We start from the raw sequence: 20,400 nt of genomic DNA on the forward strand, positions 1-20,400 counted from the left end.
CAGCAACACTGCCTGTCTTGCTCCTGGCCAAGCCTGGCAGCTGAATTGTTTGCAAATCACCTCTAGCATTAGGAAAAAAAAAAAAAAAAAATGTTTTTTGATGTGAAATTTCTTCTGCCAGGAAAGTGGTGACACAGCTGGATGCATGTCCAACAGCATGGAAAGGCATTTGACGAAAGCCATGGGACTGTGTGGTGAGTCACAACAAAAGAAAACATTGTTTTAGCATAATGTTTCATTATTTACCCTGCAATGAGTGCCATTCGTACAGCAGCTATTTGGTGTTAGCACTCTGTGGTGTGAATTGGCTGGACTGGTAGTGATGCACTGTTGTGCCTTGGTGTATTGCTTTCCTTTTTGGAAAATATAGCATAGCAAAAACATAGGCCCTTCTCTTTCTCCTTGGCTGCACTAAATGGTTGATGCAGACATGGCACAGTAGAAGATGTTTCCCAGCCTGTTCTTTGTTAGATTTTGGCTGTTGTTGTTGCCGCAAATAAGTAGACACATGTCTTGGCTAAAGGCCTGTGGTAAATTCTCCTTTTTCATTTTGTTGAGCAGCACACATTAAATTCCTATTAGAAAAGTTAGCACATGTATTTTGAAATTTAGTTAAATGTGGAAATAACTGAATATCCTGTCTGAAACATCTGCATGCCTTTTCCCTGGAAGTTGTGGAAACACCATAACCAGACTATAACCACTCTGGGCACTTGGTATTCCACCCCAAATGTGAATGTGCATGTAACTGCATGTGTATATGTTTAGATTCTTATGCTTGATTTATTTTCTCATGGTGATCAGCTTTCCATGAGCTTTTTGAGAGTGATAATGAGGATTCGGGACGCAAGAAGCAGCTCAGCATCATACTGGATGGTTCAAAGCAATGTGGTTTCAAGAGCAGAGGTGTTGCACTTGAGTTAGGGTACTGCAAAGTCTCCAAAATAAATAGGATTAAAATTCTCTTAGAGAAATTCAGAGTATTCCCTGCCTATAGAGATAAATAAAGTTCACCAGAGAAAATTGTTCCAAGGTCTGAAGCCTCAAGCCGATGGGCTCTTTTTGGCTGAGAGCTCAGTTTTAGAGGAGTGGCGAGCTACTGCAGGAGTGCCAGTGGGATGGTGCTGGTAGAAACTGACCGCAGTTAGGAAGTGGTAATTGGCTGCCCTGAGGAGGAAAGGTGTGAGGTGCCCCGAGCTTTGAGCGTGCCCTGGAGCTCGCAGAGGCAAAGGTGGGAGGCACAGCACAGCCCGAAGGTGGGCAGCGTGTCCCCGTGCCCTGGCAGGGCCCCACGTGTGCCGCTGCCGGGCGCTCAGGGAGGGCAGCGCTGCCACAGCTGCGGTGCGCCGCGAGTGAGGGCGGCCCTGGGGCTGCTCTGTCCTGGGTGCTGAAAGCAGCTCCCCTCCCTCCCTCCCTCCCCGCGGGGACATCCCTCACAGCCAGCGGGGAGCTCCACTGCCTTCATGGTGCCCTGCACGAATGCAATCTGTGGAGCCCACGGCACAGAGGTTTGGCCCACTGTGTCTGACAATGAGATCACTGCTAAATCATGTCCAAATCAAGATTATTCCAAAGAACATTCATTACTGACATTTATTACTGTTTCCCCCTTGTTTTATGTACTCTTAAGCATTAACCTCAATTGTTCCTGCAACATACATTCTTCCCCCTGATAGGTAAAGTCCCCATTACTGACATGCTCACTTTGCAGCTCCAAAATCATCTAATTGCACATGAAAATGTTTCACTGCTGAACGAGTGCTTCCAAATATTCAAAATACAAAGGCTGTGAAGTTTTGTTTGGTGCTAGCAGAAGGTGCCAGGCTGAGAGCACTGCTCAGTCGCTCCCGGAACATGTGGGACCATCCTCTGCCCTCCTCTGTTCCGCCGGCTGTCTCTGCGTTGTGCTGGGTTTCCTCTGTGGATGCCAAAGCTGTCCCACAGCTGACCTCTGGAGGGAGGCTGTGCACCACAGCGGCTGCATGGCCCTGGAGTCCCGATGGCATCAGGGGGAGCTGCGCTGGTGACAGCCTGGCTTCAGCTGCAAGGTGTGCTTGAGGATTGCCTGGCTTTTACTTAAGCCTTTGTACTGGGGAAGTAATTATCACTGCTATTCATCTCTCTGGATTCTGATGCTACTGCAAAAAATCTGCTGTGTGGTGCATTCCACCCAAAATCTCCTTATTCAGACCTGCCAGCTTGGGAGAATGACACAAAGGTACACATTTGGCTAATTCTGAAGGTCCTCTTGGGAGCTATGGTGGGGGCATTGCTCCAGGGGTGCCCTCTCAAGGGAGGGAAGTAGTCTGCTCCTTGAGACAGCCTTTGTGTCTCACAGCAGCACAGCCTCCTCAGGACTGTGCTGGCAGGTACCACACGGCTCCTCCTCCTGAATTTCCTGGCATCTGCTCTGTTTCTGGTTTTGGTGCTGCTGTATGAAGCTGTTGGTGTCACTCACATCATTGTACAGCTTATAAACTGGTTTAGGTTTTTTCATTCTTCTTTATACTCTTTCTATAAGTGCTTTGTCAAAACCAACACTGACTCTTTCTACCAATTAATATGCACTCTTAGGAATAGGCCTTTTCATCAAGGAGAAAATCCATTAAATAACTGTTAGGTCCTTGATACTGTGTCCTTGGAGAAGAGACTTGGGAGGAAAGCTGAGTCTCTTTTGGTGTGGTTGTTTTCAAGGGAAAAAAATCCCAAATTGTGAGCAAGGCTTATCAAGACAAATAGTGACAAAAGCTGATGTGTTTTGCAAGAAGTTCTCTGTTGAATGCAGCTCAGATCAATGCTACATAGAGAAACAGCCTCAGGAAAGGGTCTGCAGCAGGTTAACTGGGTTTTGGGAGAGGGGTGTTTCAGGTATGAGAGTAATGTCAATATAAGTTTGGTTGTGGGGTTTGGGGGGGGGTTTGTTTGGTTTTTTCTTTTATCTTTGTCCTAAGTTTTTTCTAAAACTGTTTAATTTTTGGATGTTGTAAGTACAGATTTCTTGTATGCCCCTGTACTTCAACTTGACTTGAGGTAAAGGTGATTTCAGAGTTACTGAGGAAGAGGGAGGCGCTCCTCAGCCAGGGATGTGGCACAGTGAGAAGGGATGGAGGGGCAGTCCAGCAGCTCTGCACTCCCAGCAAGTGCTCCCCAGGGTGGCAGCTGGGATCCCCAGAGTCAGGGGAGCCCCAGGGCAGGGCAGGAGTTCACTGCAGAGCTGACAGCTCTGGGAGTCCTCAGAGTTCAGCACTGGCTTGGTTAGCAAGGTTTGTTCACTAAAACCTTCAGTTACTGATCCTGCAGCTTCTGTACCCTGTGGCACTTGTGGAGGAGGGAATGCTGTGCCCCTTCCATCACCACTTCCTCTGAGGGTCTCTTTGCTGCTCAGCCCAGGCATTCTGAAATTATTTCTGCTACTTATGTTCATGTTTACTTGTCTAACACTGTGGCTTGGAACACACAGAACTCAGTGGGAGGATTCCAGATGACTTCAGTGGGATGTTGTATTAATAACAAACTCTGACTCTATTAGTTCTTTATCTGCTGATCATAATGCTAAATTATAGAAGGAATAAAGATGATAATTTTATGGCTGATTTTCAGTTAGCTTCCAAGCCAGTGGTTAGGTGGCAATGAAAATACAAACTGCCTTATTTGTCCCATGGGCTCTCACCCTGTCACTGTATCCTGTTTAAAATCCTGTGCACTGCAAGTTCTCAGTTTTCAAGGTGAGGGAATAAATGTTCTGGAGTCTTTCTCATCTTCTGTTACATGAGGCTATTGAAATATTGATCACATGCTTCACCCCGTACCCAGCAAATAAAGAACTTCCAGTTGGAAGCTATTTAGTGTCTGTGAGGCAGATCTGATGGTGCTGGCTCTCAGCAACTTAGTGCAGTAGCTTTTAGAAATGCCAAGAGAAGGGTGACAGTGTAACAGGGCAGAGATCAGCACTTGTACCCTGGGCCTGATGGAGAAACCTCTGGGCTTCAGAGCTGCTCGTGGAGGCCAGTGCTGCTTACTGCGAGGGAGGGAGGGCAATCTGCACAAAGAACAGCTGAGGGCACGAAAACAGTGCTCCAAAGCAGTGCAGGGCTGCTGAAATCCCCGAGGTCACGCAGGGGGAACTCCTAGACAAGGAATTGATTGGTTCAGTTGGAATAAGCCTTATTCCTGTTCCCTTGCTTGGCCTGGCTCAGTTGTGGTTAAATGAGGGGAGGGATGATAATCACCTGATTATCCTGCTCTTGACAGTCTGGGGAACAGTTGGGAGCCCAGGCTTGTCCTCTTGCCAATGCCAGCTCCAGGGATGGGTTCAGCATTTGGAAAGAGAAATAACATGTTCCACAATCTCTGACAGGTGCAGTGGCTGTTCCACTGCTGAGTGTACCAGGAGAGAGCCTGGAATTGTTTGTCACTCTGTTTTCTGATTCACACTGCCCAAATTACCAACCAGGAGAGGGCATAAACTTTCTCAGCAGTTAATTAAATATGTTAGGAAATATTTCCCAGGCACAGGGTGCAATTTCTGCCTCAGATGAGAAAGTTAACTGTGTCAACTTAGAGCTTAGATTTGATAAGGGAGACCTGGCATGGGGGAAGCTAATGCTCAGTGCTGCTGCCCTGGATAGATCACTGCCACCACAGTTTATCCCAGCTCTTCTGGGTTCTTTTGGTCCCAGAGGTCTTGCATTTTGTGCCATACCATAACCAAGTCAAATTTAGAGCTGTATGTGTAAACCAGCAATCTTTGCCATGACAATTAGTAGAAGAGTGTAAATGGAGCCACTGTGATCAATTACTCTCACAGAAAATGTTACTAATGTTTCCCTCTCCTGTTAGCAGGTATTCTTGTCTTCAGACCTTATTCCTTGCACTAGCAGCCAAACCTGAGTCTGTTCTTTCTGAGCTCCAAGCACACTGATATGGCTCCTTGGTGTTTAGCTCTCTCACTACACTTCAGGTCAACACATTGATTAATCCAGACATTAAAGGATAGAGATTATTTAGGATTAAATACTCATTTATAAATGGAATATGTAACTTGTTTTCTGAAGTCTGTGATGTGTCTGCTCTGTAAGATTTATCCAGAACCCCTGAAAAAGGATTGAACTGTAGTTAGCCAGGACAGTGTTTTCATATTACAACTTTATTGTTCATAGAATCACAGAATGGTTTGGGTTGGAAGGGATCTTAAAGATCATGAAATTCCAGCCCCCTATTGTGGGCAGGAACACCTTTCACTAAACCAGGTTGCTCAGAGCTTCAAGACTTCCTATCTTGCTACAGCCATTTAACTCCATTCAAAGTATTTGAGGTCCAATGCTCATTTCTATGACTTTTCCATTAACCTCTTACTATCAACCTGAATATATGGCTACTCAGGTTTCTACAAGCAAGGGCTTTTGCTCTCTGCTGTAATGACTTCAGGTGTACAGCTGCCCTGTGGGTGCAGTCCATTTTGTCTTCATCATGGCTGTAACACAACAACCTGCTATTGCTTTAGAAAATTATGCGTTAAATTTTCCAGGCAATAACTAAAGTGGCTTATGTGGATGGGGTTTTTCCACAGGGAAGAGATAACGTTACTTAAACAAATGCTTTAATTTTACACAGGGTCCTGTATGTTTTTCTGTAGCAGTCAGTGACAGTTCTGACTAGGGGGACTCCCCAGAGTTTGTACTGGTTAATCGGAGTCACCGTTCTAACACACGGGAGCATTCAGTCCAACTCTGCCTTTCACATTTGATAAACTGCCTCACCTGAGTCAGGGAATAGCACCACTGCAGGCTATGCAAGCTTTACCTTGCTCAGAGCATAAGACAGAACAGAATCCATCACAGCAGTCGGGAACAAAGCACACACCAACACCAGGGCCTTCTCCTTCAGCTTCGCCACCATGTACCGTGCCTTGGGCGCAGGAGATGTTAGAGCATCCACCATGGCGTCGACCACCTCACTGCCATTAGTGCTTCCCTCACTGAGGATGCTATTGAAAAAGTTTGCCCGCTCTTGAACGTACTCCTTGTTGTAAACAGCCTTTTCCTCTTCGCTCAGCTCACTCCAGATCTCTTCGGCACTGAGCGGTGGCTGAATTTTTGTAGAGCGTGCATAATTTCCTGGCTGGATAATACAGACCTGAGAGCGAGATGTAAAACTTACCAAGGTGCAATCAGTCACTGTGAATTCAATTAAATACTATAGTCAGTAACACAGACCAAAAGGTCTCTACAGACAGCCAGAAAATGCTGCTTTGTTGAAATTTTAACCCTGGAAACTTAACTGAAATTAAATGTATTCCTGTAAAATATTTAAGATTGCAGAGGTGCTTTATTCTGACTTCTTCATTTTGCTCTGATGTTAATTTCTTGTTTTGACTACTCAGCACACTCTCACAGAATGCAACAGAGCATCTTTGATTGCTGTACAATGCTTAACTGTATAAATGTTTTGACAGTACTGAGACAAGCATTTCAGTGTGACTTTGATGTCTCCAAAGTGGAATACTTTGGATTTTTCACTCAGTGGAGAACCTTGCCATTGATGATTTTTGACCCAATTTGGGACAAAAGGAGGTATCAAAGAAAATTATCAGGTCCTGGGGAAAGAAGTGCTGTTTTCCCCAAGAAGATGTAATAAAAAGTAAACTAGGTATTGTCAGCAAAGAACAGGGGAACAAAAGGTCCTGCTCTGCCTCTTGCTGAAGCCATGAGGAGATTTCTGTAGATTTGTGCACATAGATTTAAATGAAAAGCACACAAGTCCTTTGCTGCTCCACGTTTTCTTTGTGTATTGCTGCTGTTCTGCTCCTTCTGAGTATTCCAGGGAGTTTTGGAGCGGGCTGAGCACTCACAGCACACATGCTGTTCTCAGTTAGCAGCAGCCTTGTTCAAACTGTTTGTAGATATGCAACATTAAAAGCTCCGTGGCATTTGACTGACCTGATTTCTAAAGGCTGCAACACAAGGTGGGGAAAACCCATGCTGAGCTGTGTCAGAGACTTGGGGATCTGACAGGCATTCTCTGGGAAGTCTGTGGTGATGTAAAACCCTGATGTCTCCACTCAGCCACCAGCCCAGCTGTGTCAGTGTCTGCCTGCTGGCCTGCATGTGATGGATTCCCTGCTCTCAGGAGGACTGGGCTGCAGGTCCTGTGCACAGGGAGGAGGAAGGGATGCAGACAAACCCCAGCAGAGGCATGGTGTGCACAGCTGGAACAGCTTGGTGCTGCCTCAAGCACGTTTGTCACACAGCATCCTCGGGAGCCCTCCCTTCTGGTGCTGTTTAGAAGTGTGCTTGGTATCAGCTAAATAGTCAACTTCCCACATTTATTGTTAACAAAGGGGGTTTGGAAGCTTCCTTTTTTGGAGTTGGCTTGGAGGGAAGGAGAGATGGCTTGGTTTTTGCCCTTTCCATACTTTCTGTGGCCTTTCTACTGGCAGGCACCCACTTTGTTTTCTGTAGGCTGTCAGCTTGCCTGGGCAGAGTTCAGTGGGACAGAGCCACAGCTCCATCTGCTCCTTGCACCTCTGTGCAGCTTTCTCCTGAAAGGACAGACAGGACAACAGAGCACAGCAAAAAGGGACTGTGTGTTTTGTAGGCTCTGCACAGGGCAGGTTCTCAGGCAAGTGCCAGCCAGCATCTTCCATTCAGTGAGAAACAGAAAAACACCTCTCAAAGATACTCCAGAAATGCTTGTCAGCCCGGCTCACTCACTTATGTGCTGGGACTACTGCAGAGGTGGAACAGGAAAAGTCCCAAAACAACCAGCGTAGCTAACCTGTTAAACTAAGCCCTTCCATGCATTTGAGATTATCCTCAGCTAATCAGCAGAAATCCTCATCATGCTATGTGGTATTAGGATGTGTAAAGTCACTTGTATTTTACAGCCCTCATATTTATCTGACAGGGGTAGCTAATAGATGCATAGCTGTAATATTTTCCAACACAAAGCTTATGAACAATGCTGTAAGTCTGTGTACGTAAACAGTACTCCAATGCAGACCTGGCAGGGAAGACTTTGAGTGTTTGAGAAAAGTGTTTCAGCAGTAGAGTGACTCCAAGGAAAAAGCCCAGTGAAGCTACTTAGGGATCTAAGCTTCAGGTTTGACTATTAGAGTTGCTTAGGGTACTAAGAGCACTCTTAGAGCCTCTTAGGTTAAGAGAATAAAACATAACTGCTCTGCACAATGCTGCCTCTTGCAGCGTAGCTGTTCTCTCAAGAAGCAAGGAGTTGGTGTTGTAAGGGGAGAGAAAGAACCCCTCAGGCAAGTGACGAGTTCTGGCTGCACAGCACTCGGTGTCTGGCTCTTTGCAGCCGCCCAGGGAACACCTGGGCTCCTCACTGCTGTGGGAGCTCGGGCAGGCCCGTGTCAGGAACCTTCCCCACTGCAGAGATGTGGAAGTTTCAGTGCTGACACACAGACTGTTACCCAGCAGCTTCTCAGAACCAAAAACATCCCCCAGGACTGCTGTTCCCAGTGATTTCCAGCTGACTGATTAGCCACAGAGAAACCACCTCTTTCCAAAAGGAAGCTGCACCCATGAATGCAGTTCTGAGCTTTTATCTTTTTTACTTCGTTTCACATAACTCATTACATCACTTACCTGGTTTCCAGGTCCTTGTTACATCACTTACCTGGACACCAAACTTCTTCATTTCCAGTCTTAAAGCATCACAAAATTTTTCAATAGCTGCCTTGGTCATAGAATAAATGCCATTTCCCAGAGTAAAATAGGCAATGATGCTGGACATGAAAACAATACGTCCTGGAGAGAAAACAGTGCAAATAACAAAACTTCACTCTCAGTCTTTAGCATGGAATTGATTTGCCTCAGTCTTGAGCTGCTGAGAATGTGGTGTTTAGCAGGAGACTGTTTTCCTGCACACTGTGCCACAACTGGGCAGTGTCAGTGTGCAGTCCCAGCACAGATGGGCACTCAGCTCTGCTGAGCAGAAAACTTCTCACAAAAATCTTCCACCTAATGACAGATGTTGGACTAGACAAGTGTAACACATTCCCAGTGTGCTGCTTATTCCTTCTGAGCCTGAGAGGGGATGGAAACAAAGCAGTGCCCTAAAGACTGAAAAATAGTAATGAGACTGTGCTAGAAAGAAAAGGACTGCAGAGGAGAGGGGAGGTGATTTTCCCTGAGGTGCATTATATGGTTACTAATATCATTTTTTTCTGTGCTAATAATGTCTCTGCACTGAGGCCAGGTTCTGTTACTGTGCATATAAATTCCAGTGTACAGTGATAAGCTTTACCAAGGACATGTGATTTGCCAAATATGTGCAGGTTTATAAAACCTCACAATGATTTCCCTGATCTGTGCTGCTTTCCCTCCTTTCTAACTCCTGCTGAGTGCAGGCATGCCATAAATAGCAGAGATTCCTCACGTGAGGCACTGGACTGTGGTTCAATTCCACTGTTTCCTTGTGAACTTCTGTCACACAGTCCTACGTGGGGTAAGGAATGTCTGGGTGTGGATATACCAATACCAGGGGTGACAAAGGTGGTGTTGTCACTGACAGTGCAGAGAACACAGCTGCACCCCTGCTGCTGCCACAGATGCAGATCACAGCTGGGCCCCAGATCTCACCAAATGGAACAGGCTTGGGGATATCAAAGGGTGTCACGGCAATGCAGTGAAATCTGCCATTCTGAATTAGATTCCCTGCCTTCCTGTACAGCATCCCAAATAAATCTTATCTACAGTAAGAGGAAACTAACCACCAGCTTGCTGATCAAGATGCTCTATCAGCTAGCCTGGCCAGCTGGAAAAGATATGGGGAAATGTTGCTCCTCTCAGGGTAGAATGCTAAGTCCTAGGCTGGAGGGCATGACCTCCCTTTACAAGTGAGTACCTGTATGAGTAATTTTGAAGTGTTTCTTGGAATAGGTGCACATCCATGGCAGTAAGCAAGGGTGGGATGACCTCTGCCTCCTTTGTCCAGTAGCTGAGTGGATGGGGCTCACACCCAGGATGTGGGACACTTGGTTTAACTTCTCTTTGAAGTGCCTAAGGGAACTGAAACTCAGGTTCCCCAGGATTATGCTCCAATGTCTGTAGGTCAAGCTTTTCATGTGGAGAGGTCATTTGCTGCCCCCAAACACATAAGCTTTAGCTGTCCTGGCTGTTCCTGCAAGGAAGGCAACAGCAAATCCAGGATTCTTCCTAGAGTGCCTTGGCCTCTTCTCCTCCATAGATGGTACTTGAGAATGGAGTGCAGGAGTTAACCATGGAAACACTGACAGCCCTGGCAGATACAGAATGTTCCTTTGAGCCAAGGTGTGTGTGCAGCCATCCAGACCCAAACCTTCGGAAGGTTTATGCATGTGCTTAATATTGCACATACTGTTGGTCCCCTTTGCTTCAAAGTAACCTGTGCAGTTCATGGGCTCAGAGAATGCCTCTGGTGGATCAGCATCACAGAGTTCCAGCAGTAAGTAGGACATGACAGGGAAAAGAGATGTCTCCCTGTGTAATGGGCCACATAACACACTCACTGGGTACACACAATAGCACATTCTGCTACAAAAACACATCCAGCCTGCAGTATTTAAAGGTTTCTTTCTTCTTCTGTCAGAACATCATCTACCAAAGGCAGCCAAGCAGAAAGAAGCAGAATAGCCCAAAAAAGGGATGTTTTCATCTCACCAGCAGTTTGTGTAGCAGTGACACCTGGAGTTTCCAGGTGAAACCTGCCCCTTCCTGTGCTTGGTGCTGCACTCAGAGCACAAATCCTCACCCTAACGAGCCAGAACAGACAAGGAAGAGGGGATCTTCCTCCCCAAACACAGATGGAGACAGGGAGGGAACAAATGCAAAGCACCCAAGGCATGCTGCCATGCTGCGGAGGGCTATTAAACACTTCCTTCTCCGAAAGAAGGATAAAGCCCACATGTAGGGAGGTTCATGCAAATACATTTATCCCACTGGATACCCATGCACCTCTACATACTTGAAGTTTCCTGTCCAAGGTCACAGAGGCTCCACAGAGCTGGAACTGGAAGCTGATGTCTCTAGTTCACCTCTGTAGGGTCATTCCTGCTCTCCTAATTGCCAAACAATAAAATTGTAAAGCCTAAATAATAAAATTAGGCAGCTTATGTAACTTTGTGTTTTCTGATGGCCAGTGTTTAAAAAGCCTTGCCTGGGCTTAATGATCTATGGTAAACATTCTTCCTCTTTTTTGAGTCAAACACTGAGAGAAATCCTTAAATATAAATACTTTTTTTCCTGTGTACTGCAAAGACAAAATCTTTAAGGATCTTTTTTCCCCTTATGGCTTCAGCCTCTTTTCAGGATCAAGTTGCTCTTTCAGGCCACACAGAAGGAGACTGTCATTTCAGTTCAATGAAAGACAATTAAAGCCTCTTTTATAGATGTTACATTACCCTGATTATAGTAAGCTAATTATTCTACAACTCTAAATAACAGTGGATTAGCATTACCCTTGTATTTCCTTAGAAGGGGAAGAAATGCCAGGGTTGTTCTGATGCTCCCAAGGAGATTCACATCTGCAAATTTTTCATATGTCTCCATAGGCAGCCAGCCTGTCTCACCAAATGTTGATATTCCTGCATTGTTGACAAGGCCCCAGAAACCTGTGGAAGAGAAATGACTCAGCAAACACCTTTAACTGCAAAGCATCCTGTTAGATAACAAAGCATCACCACTGATTCAGAGCCTTGAGAGGAACTGTATGGTTGTGTAACATCTTTGTCTTTTCCACTTCAAAGGGTAGGCATGGTTTGTTTAGTGAAGGAATGCCACTGTGCCCATAATCTGGCTAAATGGAATCACAGAAGAGTTTGGGTTGGAAAAGCCCTTAAAGACCATCCAGTTCTACCCCCCTCCCATGGTCAGGGACACCTTTCCTATAAGTCTCAGTGATATTTAATATTTGCTCCCTCTACAGTTGTCTTAAGATATTTATGATTAACATGATCTGGGAGACTACATCTTACTGCCAATGTGGTGTACCATGATATTTTAATTACTTTAATCCCACTGTGTGCTATGAGCAGCTTTGTGAAAATTATATTAAGCAGTCTAAAGGCTAAGGGGTACTATTTCAAAGTGCCTGACTAATTTAAGAGCCCAAGTCTTGCATCTTCTTCCAAGATTTGAGCTCTCATTTCTTCTGAAATCAGCCACAATCAGGTACATGGCTGCAACACTGGGTAAAGCAATCAAGCAGGGTCAGTGGCAGGGTCAGTATATTTAAAATTTTGTAGTTTTGAACGACATTTTTGCCCATGTAATGACAGGTTTTGGTGCTAAGGAGAGAGATGTCAGTGCTCACAAGCAGAAAGGTACTGGCAGTGAGGCTTGTTGTGCTCGAGCTCGGTGACAGGGAGCTGGAGCCCTTCAGCCCAAAGGCACAGCAGCACTGACAGTGCTCACATGGAATGCAGTGCTGCAGCAGGGAGCACTCCCAGCACTGACAGTGCTCACATGGAATGCAGTGCTGCAGCAGGGAGCACTCCCAGCACTGACAGGCTCAGCACAGAATGCAGTGCTGCAGCAGGGAGCACTCCCAGCACTGACAGGCTCAGCACAGAATGCAGTGCTGCAGCAGGGAGCACCCCCAGCGCTCAGCTGAGGAATGCAGTGCTGCAGCAGGGAGCACTGGCAGGAGCAGCTCACTCCCTGCCCCAGTGCTGCTGGAGCCGTGCTGGCTGGTGCCTGCCTGCACAGCCCCCAGCTCTGGATGGCCAGCAGAGCAGGAGTGACACAGTGCTTCTGGAAACACCTCTGTTCCTGTCCTCAGCCCTCACTGACAGCATCTCCAGGGTGACCAGGGCAGCCTGACTGGCACTGGAACAGCTGCAGTCACAGCTTACTTCTGCCAGCCTTGGCAATTTTGCTCATGCATTTCTTTTAAGGAATGAATGTGTCCAGGGCAAATAATTGTTATGTCATGCCTCCCACAGGACGTCCAAGCCTGAGTTTCTGGGGAGGCAGAGCAGGGTTTAGTGCCTCTCTTCCTCTGGACACATGACTTTGGGGCAGGGGTGATGCTGACCCAGCTGCAGCCTCCTGTACCTGTGGCAGCACAGTTATTCTCAGGGGAAGTATGATCACTTCAGTCAAGGCACTGCAGAAACCTTTGGGCTGAATCCTTTTCTTTCTGATCTCCTCTGACAAAACTACTGCAATAATTTCACGGTATCTTGAAATACCCATTTCTCATGGGTCCTTCCAGAGCCCCACCAAGAAGCGCCAGTATCAGATTTCATTCAGAACAGTAGAGATGAAACAGAAAAATTTTTAAATTAGTTTGTAAAGCAGACCTCTGTAAACTTTTCTAACATATATATATATATATATATACTACTTGTATTATCTAATGAAATTGGTCTTTAAACAGAGAAAGAAACTGATTTCTTTTAGTGAATGTCTCATTTGCAGGGAAAAACACTCAAAATTAGGAATTTAGCACCCAGAACTTGGATAACTCTATCCTCTAAGGAGCATCAATCACTATTCAGTAGCCTGTCAGCCAGCGATCCTGGACCCCTCTTACAACTTTAGTTACAGACAGACTGGTGCCCCAGTAATGCAGCAGCTTCCTCTGGACTCACTTCTTTTCCATGGCCTCAAGTGTTAGCAGACAGAGGAGAGGAAATGAGCTTGAAAACTGGCCATGGAATTGGGCATCCTAGGCCTCCTTCTTCCTCCTGCCACTGCCTCCTTTTCTGTGTCTTTCCATTGTTCTCTGGCTTTATTTCTCCATCTTAAAATGGAACCCAGCCCCATGGGACTTACCTCCCCATAAAATGCTTCCAGATCAATGGCTTAGAGAGCCCTCTGCAGAAGCTAATTATCAATTATATTTTTGTACTTGCACATGATCTGCTCTGCAGATGGGCTGAGTGACTGCACACCCCATCTGTTTCTGCTCAAAGCTGGAGGTTTCTGTACTCAGGGTTATTTTTATATAACCTAACTCCAGCACAACCCAAACTAAAGCCCAACATCACTGCAAAAGCTGCTTCCTGATATTTTCAGCTTTACCCTTTCTAATTAAAGTAATTTTGCTTCTGCCACTGCACCCTGTGCAGCACAGCAAGGACACTTGTTCCACATACCCCTGCTTTCATCAGGCCTTCAGAAATACAGCCATTAATCTTTGTAATTGATTTTCTTCCACTTTCTCTAAACTGTGAAATTCAGAATTTAGCTTGCAAGGTTTAAGTTCTCTCCAGCTATTTGCCTCATGTGCTTCAAAGCCTCTGGGTGGCTGCTGGAGAGGCCAGCCTGTGTATTGCCGGGAGCTCACAAAATAATGGCTCCTTCCTTCTGTGTAGTGGCCAAATCAAAAGCCATTAGGAGAAAAACTGGCCTGACTTAAACTAAAACAGACTTGTGTTTAACTTTTAACTTAAACACAAAAAGACACTTTTGACCTGGTCAGCTCAAAACATAACTTGCCCTCAAGCAAAACATATTGTTTCTTAGAATATTTTGGCATTCCCAAATGGGAAATGCTCTGATATTTTCCAGAATGTTTCCTGCCACTTTGTATAGTTGAATCAATTTAAAAAATTCTACCCCAGTAGCAAACAGTTCATTATTCCCTCATGCTATTTTCTAAGAATATTTCCTGCTTTCTGAGAAACAACCTGCCCAGCTCTGTATTCAGAGTACTTGAATGCGCTTTGGTCTTTCTTTCCTGAAATGTTTGTGGTAAAAACTAATGCTATAAGTGTGCATTCAAAACATATTGTAAATCTGCTTAGCCAAATGCAGCTCAGGTAGCCTAAAAATTGAGATGGAAATCCCGAAGGACAAGGCACAAGAACTAAACAGCTGAAGGAGAGCGATGCTCCATTTCCTCAGTGTCCCTGCAGAGCCACATTTGGAAAAAGCAGGTGATGTTTGGCGTGTCAGACTGTCAAAACAGAGCTCAGTCCAAACACAGCTCATGAAGAGAGGTGTTAGACTGTGCTACAGCAGGCAGGGAAAAAATAAACTGGAAAGCAGGACTGGATGTCACAGAGATTTTCACTGATCTCTGTGTTGGGAATGTGGATCCTGACAACAAAGATTAAAACATACAGCCATAGAGCTAAGAATCACATTAGGATACTGAACTTTAGTGAAGCTTTCTGGAGAACAGTAGCTCTCACATAAGCTCTCCAGTAATTTCTGCTTCACAACATGGTGACCAAAAGGGACATATCCGAAATCCTTATTTAGGCCCAAAAGACATCTGATTTTTTTCCCAGAAACTCTTAAAATCCTCTTCCTATATAAGTTAGTGCAGCTGCAGGTTTGCAAAACGTTTTGAAAATCAGGTTGTTTCTGTGTTGGTGCCAACACTCAGATAATACCTGAATTCTACCACACTCTGTCAATTCCAACAGGTGTTCTTGGGATCACTGATCTTTGGAGTTTCTCCTCTAAGCCTGAGCCCAAATGAAAATGACAGGCTCTCTCCTGATAGATTCAGACCAATACTAAAGGAAACTAAGCAGTGCAGGGTGCTAGCAGGCCAGATGAGATTCCTGAGTTATATTTACATCCATTCATGAGTCACCACCCTTTGCTTGGAATATTATGCTGAAATTCTCTTCACTGTAAGGATAATCTATTTCAATAGGAAGTCTGGGCTAAAATATTGTACCATGTGTGAATTCCATGAATACAAAATCATAATTATGTGTAAGAGAGTACTTAATAACCTCTGAGTAGGAAGTGGGACTAAAACTAATATCCCTCTGTTCCAGCTAGCTAATGTTACCAACACTTAGCAGGCAATAAAAGGAAGACACATTCTGATTTGAAACAGAAGAAAATCAGAAAAATTCTGAGGCCTGACGTAGAGCCTAATAGAATTGCAAATCACCATGCTGTGAAGTCCTGGTCTATTTCTCATTGGCTTTGGATTTGTACTTTTGTATAACAGAGGCAGAGAAGGTAATGAGGAGCTTGGGCTAGTTATGGCTACAGCATATAGGAGGTGTAGGGAGAACTGTATTTTATTCCTCATACTCTGATTTTCTTCTGATATTCTACACATTTTTGTGTACATTTCATAATGAATAGTCTACTTATATTAGAAAGTCTCTTTTAGTCTTTTGTAAGTCTACTTATCCTGGGCCCAGGAAAAAGGCAGATTAAGGTGATTTAAAAGAAAGCATATCTGCCAAAAAGCTCTACTTGTTTGAGATGCATAGTCCGTGGAAAGGATGATACTGTAATCATAAAGAATCTATGAAATTATTTATTTCTTTGCTGCCTTTGCAGAATACCCTCAAAATCCTGCAGCAGCAGAGCTGCCCAGCCATGAAAAAGGTTTCATAAAATGTGGGTGCTTGCCCAGCCCTTTGTGGCTGGTGTGAGGGCCCGAGTGCCAGCCCAGGAACAGCGCTATGCCCATGCTGTGAGCCTGGTGCATCCCTCACCAGCCCTGCTGAGAGTCTGCACGGGCCTGGAGCTGCTCTGGGGGCACCTGCACAGTGTGTGAGCACTGAGCCTGCACTCCAGGGTGTGCACGGGGCTGGAGCTGCTCTGGGGGCACCTGCACAGTGTGTGAGCACTGAGCCTGCACTCCAGGGTCTATATGGCAGCCCCAGCACAACCACTGCAGGACTGTATGAGCTGTCGGAATTGCAGGATAAATTATGTGAAACCCAGAGTTCCAAGTGACCTGGTGCCCAGGGAGCCTTTAAGGGCTTTTGGGAAACATTTGTGTTTATCTGCAGGTTAAGAAAAGGCCTGAGAGGGGCAGGCTCTGCCTCTTAATAAGATAAGGTCAAGATCAACCATCAATACATGTGCTTAATGAGCAATGTGTAGGCTCTTTCTTCTTTCATGTCTCATTCCATCCTCTTCCCAATGAGCTAATGAGCCAGGCAAGCAGAGGCCTTGCATTTCCTTATCTCTCTGTGTGCCCCATTCTCCACTTTTATTCCCTGTATGAGCAGGAAGTGTTTGTGATTTAGAGGGAATCTCACTTCTGACTCTGAGGAAATCTGCTCTACACCAAGTGTATCCCAGAATTACACTGGCTAATTCCCACCCTGCAGTCCCACTGGGAAAGGAGGTAACTGTGGCCCCACCACCTGCACTGTGTCACATGTGCTGGAGGGATTTAGGTTGTCTGAAATTATTCTGGAGCTAAGTCTATCCATTCCCCTGGGTGCACACTCCCTGTACAGGCTGTATAATTGACACGTTTCCTTTGCAGTAACCTCTCCAGGGACTAGCTTGACAAACCCCAAGTGGTTCCAAGAAGCAGCTGCTTTAGTATGGCACGGCAGCTGCCCTCGCTGCATTTCTTGTATCTATTTCCTCTTTGACAAGTCATGCTCAGAAACGCATCAGTCCCATCGCTCGGATGCCTGCACAGCTGTTCTGCGCTCTCTCTGCAGTCTGTGCTTTCGGGTACCCGCAGAGGGGCTCCGGCACGCCCCACTCGGGGAGTTCCTGTCCCGCTGGAAAGGTGAAGCTCCCCGAGCAGCGCACCCGCTCTACAGTGCCGGCACTTTCGGACAGGCCCCGCTCCGCGAACGCACCAAAGGGTTTTTGATAAAATCCCGCCGTCCTCACCAATAGCGGTGGGCGCCCCCAGCCCATGAGTGGCGGTGCTCGCTACCCTCGCTGGGCTGTGCGGCCCAGCCGGCCCTCTCGGGCAGCTCCCCGCCCGCAGCCCCGGGCGAACCGAGGCGCCGCTCCCCGCCCGCGGCCCGGGCTCACCTCGCTCGGGCAGGTGGCTGAGCACCAGCTCCTTGGCGGCGCGCACGTCGCGGGCGCGGGTCACATCGAGCCGCAGGACGCGCAGCCGGCCCGCGCCGCCCGCCTCCCTCTGCAGCCGCCGCGCGCCGTCCCCGCCGGGGCACAGGCAGCCCGCGAACACGGTGAAGCCCAGGCGGTGCAGGCGCAGCGCCAGCAGGTGCCCGAAGCCGCTGTCACAGCCCGTGATGAGCACGGCCCGCCCGGCCGGCTCCAGCCGCGCCGCCCCGCGCCCCCACAGCCGCGCCAGCGGCAGCAGGAGCAGGAGCAGGAGCAGGAGAGGGGCCGCTGCCCACATGCCGCCACCGCCCCGCGTCCGGCAGCCAGGGAGAACGGCAAAGCCGCGGGCGGCAGCGCCTCCCCGCCCGCATCCCCTCCCCGCTGCCCGCACCGCGCCCCGCCCGCCCGTGGCGCACGGCCAGCCCCGCAACGGGCCCCGGCCCGCCCGGCCCCTCCGGGCTCCGTGCTGCGGAAACCCGGGCTCGGCAGGGCTCTCTGCCCACCGGGGCCTCCCCCGGGTCTAGATCCCGACAGAGAGCGCAGCCAGGGAGCTGCGCCGGCGAAAGGGAGCTGGGCTATGCCGAGATCCGGCGGCATGGACAGTTCAGCTTCCCTGCTCAGCTGAGTTTGCACCGTCCCGCCGCTGCAGACTGGCCGCAGGGCACAAATGAGAGCGGCCATGAGTGTTTCTAGATCGGCCAGGTGGGGATTTCTAAATCAGCTGTATTATTATGTTATAGTTGCTGTATCTTACGTTATATATTACATGGCACCATTAAACTGATGTGGGGTTTTTATGACTCAGGTCTATGACTGTTGTTATCTCAAGGGTGCCTACATTAGCCCATGGTGAAGGAAAATGTCTGTTTCTTGTAGGCTAAAGTGACAGTTATACATTGCTGAAAAAAAGATCCCCGAGAGCTATGATTACAGGAGAAATGTGATTAGGCAGTGTTTTCTCTGCCCTTTCTTTTATCTGAGCAACTCTCCAGGCACCTATTGAAAGCAAAACTGTGTCCTATCTGCCTCCTCTGAGTAAAATGAAATGACTGAAAGAACCAGATGCCTTTATTAATTGTGGCTTAAAGTTGGCTTGTGAAAAGTACAAAGGGGGCAGTCATTCATTGATATTTACACAGCAGCAGACAAAACAGCAGGTCTTAACACACACAGAGAAGGTTCCAAATATTTGCTTAAACTACATCCCTGTGGCTCTCTATTCAGCCCTGTTTATACTTAGTGAACAACCTGTATCTGGTTGTGGCAGATGGGTTTCAGAACTGGTGTTGCCCTGCTGTCCAGGAGTGTTCAGAAATTGCGTGGTCCCTACAATCAGCTGGGTTTTGTGTTTGCTTGGGGACACCTTTGCGCTGACACAGAGTTTTTTAATGACATCCGAAGGAGAAAGGGAATAATTATTGTTTCATCTGCTTTTTTGGGGCCCAGGGCATTCCTGTGTTTTTACTCTCATTGGCTGCACCTCTGCCTAGGTTTGTTTGAACTTTAAATTGTTCAGTACTCTCTTCTATGGAGAGCACTGCTGAGCTCTCCATAGGCATTGCATAATAGGACTCAAGCCTCAAGTGGCTTGGGAAAGCTTTGCTGCTGGGAGACAAAGTAGGACATGGAATGGTAAACCCCAAAGAAGATACCCAGATACTTGTCCTCAGTAGGATTTATTTGATCGTGTTCCATCACACTGGGAGATGATGCCCCTTTTTAGCCTTCAAAAGATCACTCAGTCTTCTGGGACTACATGAGTCACAAAGTCTTGTCTTTATGTTAACAAAATAATTACGCAACCCTCAAAATCATGAGAGCTGGTAACAGCCTGTCCTCCAGCCAGCTTCCCTGACTGGTTCCCTCTGGCATAAAAAGACAGGGAGTGATTTCCAAATTCTCCTCCTCCATACCTTCTACCCACCTCTCATCCATGTCTGCCAGCCTCTCCTCTCAGTTTTTGTGTCCTGTTAATAACATAAGGATCACAGGCAGTGACAAAGCCATTCTTTTGAAGACTAAGAGGTGACCCAACTAACCTCTGAATTTTATGCTGTCTCTGCTCAAAAAACAAAAAAGAAAAAGGTGTTAAAAAGGTGGTGCACAAATGTGACACACTTCCAGCTGAGCACAGAAGCAGTATGTTGTCAGAGCAATGCAATCATTTAGGCTGAAAGTTATGGATTATAGCTGTGTCCTTCACTCTTAAAAACTACTTCATGACTACCTGGTCCAGGAAATGAGGCCACTTAGGTCTCCAGTGCAGCACATTTGCAGTAAAATTTATTTATTTCTTGGAATGATTTTCCTCTGGTTTATAGTATTCTGTTCTAACTCAAATATTTACACATATGTGTACACACACATACACATGCTCACATGGTAGTGTGTACTTTGAATTTATGTCTCTGCTTTGTCTAGTTTCTGACATCTTTCCCATCTTTAAGACTTAATTTTAAAAATGAAGTTTTTATGTCAATCTGTTCTACCTCTTATGCAATTCCAGTTAGTTGTGGTTTACCTGTAACAAGTCTAAGTAAAGGCTTGGATTCTGAGGAAGTAGATGAGGAAATGGAAGACACTTAGAGACTGATACTGATGGGGATCCGGACAGTTCTGCTCCCAGAATATGCTCAGGGACCTTCAACTCTTC

At 46.6% G+C, this 20,400-nt stretch overlaps 2 protein-coding genes across 3 annotated transcripts in view; one reads left to right on the forward strand and one right to left on the reverse strand.

The window, feature by feature from the left end:
• Window positions 1-121: 121 nt before the first annotated feature.
• Window positions 122-20,400, forward strand: part of PAK5 (p21 (RAC1) activated kinase 5) — a 148,852-nt gene continuing 128,573 nt past the window's right edge. For both annotated transcript variants that reach the window (XM_058021736.1, XM_058021734.1), the window contains exon 1: window positions 122-194. In XM_058021736.1, coding sequence (XP_057877719.1) covers window positions 146-194 — 49 coding nt within the window. In that variant the 5' untranslated portion in view covers window positions 122-145. The remainder of the gene's footprint in view (window positions 195-20,400) is intronic.
• LOC131082100 (D-beta-hydroxybutyrate dehydrogenase, mitochondrial-like) lies at window positions 5,129-18,045 on the reverse strand. The gene is made up of 4 exons (XM_058021738.1): window positions 17,712-18,045; window positions 11,456-11,608; window positions 8,635-8,765; window positions 5,129-6,135 (listed from the first exon to the last, which is right to left on the reverse strand). Exons 1-4 carry the CDS (start codon window positions 18,043-18,045, stop codon window positions 5,788-5,790), a joined length of 966 nt encoding a protein of 321 aa, XP_057877721.1. The 3' UTR covers window positions 5,129-5,787.

This window comes from Melospiza georgiana, chromosome 3 (genome assembly GCF_028018845.1).
Source record: "Melospiza georgiana isolate bMelGeo1 chromosome 3, bMelGeo1.pri, whole genome shotgun sequence".
In the NCBI taxonomy this organism is placed as follows: domain Eukaryota; kingdom Metazoa; phylum Chordata; class Aves; order Passeriformes; family Passerellidae; genus Melospiza; species Melospiza georgiana.